Source organism: Protobothrops mucrosquamatus, unplaced genomic scaffold (genome assembly GCF_001527695.2).
Source record: "Protobothrops mucrosquamatus isolate PMUCROS unplaced genomic scaffold, P.Mucros_1.0 scaffold3002, whole genome shotgun sequence".
Lineage (NCBI taxonomy): Eukaryota > Metazoa > Chordata > Lepidosauria > Squamata > Viperidae > Protobothrops > Protobothrops mucrosquamatus.
The window spans coordinates 58,386-64,981 of NW_015389020.1; the positions used below are offsets into that span (position 1 = coordinate 58,386).

General features: G+C 52.9%; 1 protein-coding gene across 1 annotated transcript; it reads left to right on the top strand.

Annotated features, from left to right (window-relative positions):
• Window positions 1-390: 390 nt before the first annotated feature.
• On the top strand, window positions 391-6,296 carry LOC107296854 (transcription cofactor vestigial-like protein 2). Its single transcript, XM_015826209.1, has 2 exons — window positions 391-471; window positions 5,766-6,296. The coding sequence occupies exons 1-2, from the start codon at window positions 391-393 to the stop codon at window positions 6,294-6,296; spliced, it is 612 nt and encodes a 203-aa protein (XP_015681695.1).
• The last annotated feature ends 300 nt before the right edge of the window (window positions 6,297-6,596 follow it).

The window sequence follows — 6,596 nt, forward strand, 5'->3', positions numbered from 1 at the left end:
AGAAGTCCAGCGCCGCCGGGCCAGTCCCCACTCGCAGCAGCACAAAGCGGCGCGGCACGAGTGGCCGCGGCGCACCAGGGCGTCAGGGGCGCGCGCGCACGCGCTTTCCCCATTGGTCCCGAGGGCTGGCCAGTCCCCGCCTCCGCTTGACGCCGGCCCTGCCGTTTAAATGCCTCCCGACGGGCGCCCGCCGCGCCTTTGGGTCCTGAGCTAGTGGGCTGTTGCGGGCGCGTTGGAGGAGGGAGTGCAGAGCGCGCGTCTTCCCCACCTCTTCTTCCTCGCGGCTAAGGGGGCTCGGCGACTTCCCGGGCAGCCCCCATGAAGAAGCCGCCTCTTGGCTTGGCCTCGTAGCCCGCTTTGCGGCGCCAGCCCCGGCCGCCTTTCGTCGCCATGAGCTGTCTGGATGTTATGTACCAAGTCTACGGTCCTCCTCAGCCTTACTTCGCAGCAGCCTACAGTCCTTACCACCAGGTAGGTCGCTGGACGGGCGCTTCCCTCCAAAGGGCGCGAGGTTGCGTGGCCTGGCGCTGGTCCCATTCGCCTCGGGGTTGATTTCGCGCTGTCGGCGAACGGCTTCCTCTTTCCCGGAATGGATGGGTGCCCGGGTGGGGGGGGGGTGGGAGGGTACAGTAGGGTGACTACTTGTCACCCCTTTTGAAATGCTTGGACTGCAAGGGGGCTTGGCGGAGGATTCCGTTTCTCCCTGTTCTTTGTGGATTCGGCCGAGTTCCCTTGCGTAGGATCGAATCCGGGCGGGCGGGCGGGCGGGCGATTTCTTCCTGCGGAAAACTCCGAGAGCAGACCCTAAACGGACTATTGGAAACACAGTCCCTGCCAAATCGCTGATGGTAAACCTTTGGGACGCCCGCGGGATCCAAGCAGATTCCCCGCCCTGGCCGCCACGGTTGGCAGCGGCGGAATTAAGAGATTCTTACCTGCAACTGTCGTTTAGCTTTCAACTTAGAAAGATGTACGGTACTCCGAGCGCTGGCTCGGATAGCGAAAGCAGCTGAGCAAATCGGAAATTCATCTACGTTGATTTCGATTGTGGAATTGGTGCGCCAGAGCTTCTGTCCCAACAAACATTTACGGCTCCCTCATTTTTTTTAAAGATAGCTCCGTGAAGACCTCCAGCCACATGCATAGAAGAAGGCAGCGGTGTTGTATCGGGCCTTATGCCGGGATCTCACCTGCCAGCCAATCTCTCTGAATTCGAGATACTCTGCGTACGTGTTAGGCGTTTTTCATGGGTTTCTAAAACCCAGCTCACCTGCTTTGCAGGCTTTTGCTACAACGGCCAACTACCGGTAGGAAATCTCTTCCTCATACAGCGTATCCCGTTGTGAGAAAGTGCCGTTACGAAATGGAACTGGTTCTTGCGTCTTCATTTAGACCCGTGGTTTGTGGTCATGCGGACATCCCTATACTGTCTGCGTTCGTGATAGGACGTGACTGAATGACTATAAATCGCTAGCTGGATACCTTTTAGGATCTTTTGTTAACAATTAAGGAAAGTCCTTTTTTTTAATCATTTGAACAAACTTCTAACCAATGTGATTAGAACTAGATTGTACAGCTAATTAATATACCCCTTTAGACAGGGTATCTTTTGTAGTTTAGAATAAATTCGTCCTGAGCAGGCCTAATATTGTTTATGTTGTTGTTTACGGTGACAGAAAAATACTGCGTTTAATTGTAAACCTGTTAGGATAAAGTGGGATTTAGAAGAAAATTGCACCTGTTTTGCTTCCCCTCCTCTCCTTTTGTTCCGAAATGAAGTGCTGTTTGGGCTGCCTTCTAAAGCCGTCTGAAGTCGCAAACATCAAGGAAAAGGCGCTCTGCGTGCCACTGAAGTGCCTAACTTCTGCTTCCCAAGAAATCGTTTAAAATAAATTTGGCTTAAATCTTCAGGAAACTGAAATCAGTTTTCTCCACAAAATGAAAAAAAAAATGTCAAGGCAGCGTGTTCATTTGCTTCTTCCCCCACCTTCCACAATAATCTTAAATTTATCTCCGCTGTCTTACTTTATATAAATAGCAACAAAATTACCCGTTGCCATTATTCTATTTGAAGAACACTTACTAGTAAACTCAGAACGAAGGGTCTTCACCAAGAGGATGCTCCATTTTCATTACCTGCTACCTTGTGGAATGCCAGAGGATTTTCCATTGGAATATTGTCCGTGGTTGCTTTGAAAGCCAGGTGTTTTAGAATTGTGGGGCGCACACACGATGACATTAAGGGCTGTAACCTGCAGTGCACTTTCCGAATAAAAGAAGTAGACATGTGCCTGAAATAACCTGAACATCAGAATGGAAGGATTCTGGAAAGGAAAGGTCTTAAGACTGAACAATTTATTGGCTTGTAATGGTATACTTTTCCCCTTTCTGAGCAGCAATGGATCAACTGACCTTCCCAAATTTTTCTTATCAGAACCAGTGTCCCAACAAGTTTCAGTTCCCAAAGGAAGACCGCCTGCAACATGTTAGGATAGGGAGGGCATCAGAATGTACTGGCCATCACAGTTAGTAGCCATTGGTAATCGCTTTCTCTGTAACTGGGAATTCTTCCAGTTGCCCTCCCACTTGACTTTCGAGGGGAAAAACATTGTTGATGTAGAGATTGGTCGAGCCTTGTTTGTTCGCTGACAAAGTCCCCATTTGAAAGCGTTTCTCCGATTTAGTTTTCCAGGCACTTAACACTGCATCCGAATCCAAATTATTTGTTTCGGCCCTTCCCAAAAGCAGCAGCTGCAAGCAGCTTAACCGCGGGAAAGCCAACGCGGAAAGTGTGTAGCCGACTTTCGAGAGAGCGCCCTTTCTTCTTCAGAACCTCGTAAACACAATCTCTTCCTTTCCAAAATGCCTTTCTCCCTCTATTCGCCACAGAGATGCGTTTCCCCCTTTCCCCAAAATCTATTTTGAAACGGTAAATCACTTGTCTATTTCATTTCAAACCCCACCTCACTGTATCTCCTTGTTACCAACAAGGATTTTTCTGCTTGGGCTAAATATGGGAAGAGCCCCGTGACTTTAGGACGTCCACCTCGTGAAACGCCCCTTCAAAATGCTCGTGATTCCTAATGTCTAATTTTTCCCAAGAAAAGAAATTAAACTAGGACCCCTGCAGGCATTTGCTCTGAAGAGAGGGCAGCCTTCCGCCCGAGAGACAGAAGTCAACCGGAACTCTGCTCCGTGGTCCTTGAGAATCTGTACATTTGGGACAGAAGTCAAGTCTCTTCAAGATCTATTCTTGGTCACTCGTTGCGGTAATATTGGATCTAATGAATCCTGTAAAAGTCGACAATCACGGTCTTCCCCGGAGGTTCTGGGTCCCCCAGTTTCCAGAGGGTGAAACTGGTTAGATCCTAGCCTTGTGGCACCCTGAAGCCGAAGGCTCAAAGTATAGCTTAAAATCGCAATCAGGTTCAACGATCTGTTTAGAGTAGTTTTCCCGTGCTTATAGTGTTTAATGTGCTATTTCTTGGGACGTCCCTATGCTTTTTGTGTGTTCTGGACGTTTAATCTGCTAACTCTGTCAAAGAGAAAATAATAATTTAGAGTAGGAAATTCTTCGCTGCCTTTGGTCGTTTTTAGAAATGTTGGGCAGTGATATATAGTCGCCTTCTCCAGATGCGCAAGTGGATGGCCGTTTCGGGCTATTCCCGGGCCAGTTCTTCTTGTCCGTGCAGGTCCGCGTAGCCTTCTGGGGTTCTCCCAGCTCCAGCAAACAGCCCTTCGGCCCGTCTGAGGCCGCGGCGTTTTTAAAGGTTCCGCTGAGGCCTGCTTGCCTGCCCGAGAAAGGAGCGCAGGCCGCTGACCGAAGATCCGGGACCACATCATCGGGTTTTCTCCTCTCCGGGATTTCCACAGCGAAGGCCGGCAGAGGAACGCTCCCTGGGGAAGTGAACAGGACGGCAAAAAAGCCCCCGCGCCAATGACTCTGCGGGGCCCTTCCACCCGGCCTTCGGAAAGACGGCGGGCGCGGCCTGGCCAGCTTTGCCCCTGGGTTGAGTTGTTCCCTCTTCCGCTACATCCGTCCAAAATGCCTCCGTCGCAGGAGACTTCCCAGGCAAAGACGCGGCCAACGGGTTGTTGCGGCCTTTCTGAGTCTAGCTCTAGCCCAGGGGTAGGCAACCTCGGCTCTTTTATGACTCATGGACTTCAACTCCCAGAATTCCTGAGCCAGCATAGCTGGCTCAGGAATTCTGGGAGTTGAAGTCCATGAGTCATAAAAGAGCCGAGGTTGCCTACCCCTGCTCTAGCCTTTTGCTTGCTAGACGGGCTAGACTACCACTCCCATAAGCCACCTCCCGCGCGGGGTGCAGTAATTGGAATTGTAATGGCGGGAGCCTGATCTCTCGGGAGTCGAGCTCTGCTTCGCACCTCACGGGGAATCCGCGCCTGGAGCTCTGCGTTGCTCTGAAAGGCGCGACCTGCGTCCCTTGCGTGGGAGCGGGAAGCCCTGTGCTCCTTTCTGACAATTCCTTTCCTCGAAGGCGGCGGCGGCAGCTGAGGGGAGCCTCTCAGTCGGCCGGCTGATAGCCGCGGCAGAGCGGCACCCTTCCTCGCTGGTTTTCCCGCGCTTTCACGGCTACGAGGCCGAGGTGTACTAACGAAACGGGTCCGAGACTCGCGTCCAAGTCCCCAGCCGGCCACCGAGCTCGCGGGCTGGTGACTTAAAATGCCGGCGGCCAACCGTTTCGTCTCTAAGGCTTTTTTTTCGCGTAGCTTTTACCCAGCCTGGCGGCGGCGGCGATGGATTGTGCCCTATCGGCTAGCGGGAATTAGAGGAGCCGCAGCACACAAGAAAAAGGGCTGGCTCGGAAAAAGCCGCGGTCTCTCCGCCGTCCTCCCCCCCCGCCCGCCCGCCCGCCCGCCCGCAATTGTGGGATTGAAAATGGGAGCAGAGCGCCTTATAAACCGCCTGGGGCTCCCAGAACAACGAGATAGGAGGGAAGGGCGAGGAAGAGCTCCGTGGCTCTGAGGGCCCCGTGCAGGCAATGCTTTGAGGCGGGAGAAAGGCAGGGCAGCGGGGATTTATTTATTTATTATTTATTTATTTATTAAATTTATATACGCCCCCTATCTCCCTTGCGGGACTCAGGGCGGTGAACAGGCGATACTAAAAACCACGATAATAAATAAATAGGTTGTTTTAAAATCGAATTAAATAACAGGCCTGTTCTAAAAACACACCCGTAAAAAAACCTCCCACTGAAACACAATCCAAACTACGCCAGGCCGGCCGCACGGAATAGATGGGCCTTCAGGGCTCGGCGAAAAAGGCGCAGGTCCGCAACTGTACGTAGGTCGGGGGGGGGGGGTAGGTCATTCCAGAGGGCAGGAGCTGCCACAGAGAAGGCTCTCCCCCTGGGGGTCGCCAGCCGGCATTGTCTGGCCGACGGCACTCTAAGGAGGCCCTCTCTGTGGGAGCAGACTGGTCGAAGGGAGGTGTTTGGTAGGAGGCGGTCTTGCAAATACCTAGGTCCATTGCCATGGAGCGCTTTAAAAGTTGTTACTAACACCTTGAAGCGCACCCGGAAGGCCACCGGCAGCCAGTGCAGCTCGCGCAGGAGAGGTGTTACATGGGAGCATCTAGAGGCCCCCCAAATCCCCCGTGCGGCCGCATTCTGAACTAGCTGGAGCCTCCGGGTGCACCTCAAGGGGAGCCCCATGTAGAGAGCATTGCAATAGTCCAGGCGGGAAACAGCGAGGGCTTGAGTGATCACTTGACCCTGACCGTTTGGGGATCTCCTTCGCAGAAATTAGCCTTTTACTCGAAGATGCAGGAAGCCGCCGAGAGCGCCAGCACCAGCGGCAGCAGCAGCAGCAGCTCCTCCTTCTCCAACCACACCGCCCCGGCCAGCATCAAGGAGGAGGAGTGCAGCCCGGAGAAAGAGCGCCCCCCCGAGGCCGAGTACATCAACGCCAGGTGTGTCTTGTTCACCTACTTCCAAGGGGACATCAGCGCCGTGGTGGACGAGCACTTCAGCCGAGCCCTCAGCCAGCCCAGCAGCTACTCGCCCAGTAGCGCGGGCCTCAAGGCCGTTGCAAGGAGCTCCGCCGCTTGGAGAGGTGAGCTGGGTAGTTTCTTCGTCTCCGGCCTCCTTCAGGCTAGCTTTGCCCTCAGGGGGAGTCTTTTGTCACCCGAGGCTCAAGAAGATGCACCTCTTCAGAGCTTAGGTCAAGTAGTAGTCAACCTGTGGCCTTCTGGTGACTTGGGTTATAACTCCCAGAATCCTCTGACGAATTATAATCCAAGGCATCTGGAAAACTGTTGCCTGCCTATGTAGATGTAGATCAGGGGTAGTCAACCTTGGCTCTTTTATGACTCGTGGACTTCAACTCCCAGAATTCCTGAGCCAGCTGTGCTGGCTCAGGAATTCTGGGAGTTGAAGTCCACGAGTCATAAAAGAGCCAAGGTTGACTACCCCTGATGTAGATCAGTGTTTCTCAACCTTGACAATTTTAAGGCATGTGGACTTCAACTCCCAGAATTCCACAGCCAGCAATGCTGGCTGTGGAATTCTGGGAGTTGAAGTCCACATGCCTTAAAATTGTCAAGGTTGAGAAACACTGATGTAGATTGTTCC

Bases quoted from the DNA above. Each gene is read 5' to 3' on its own strand.
- LOC107296854 (XM_015826209.1), top strand. From the start codon at position 391: ATGAGCTGTCTGGATGTTATGTACCAAGTCTACGGTCCTCCTCAGCCT. The intron at 472-5,765 runs GTAGGTCGCTGG...TCTCCTTCGCAG, and splicing joins CCTACAGTCCTTACCACCAG to AAATTAGCCTTTTACTCGAA.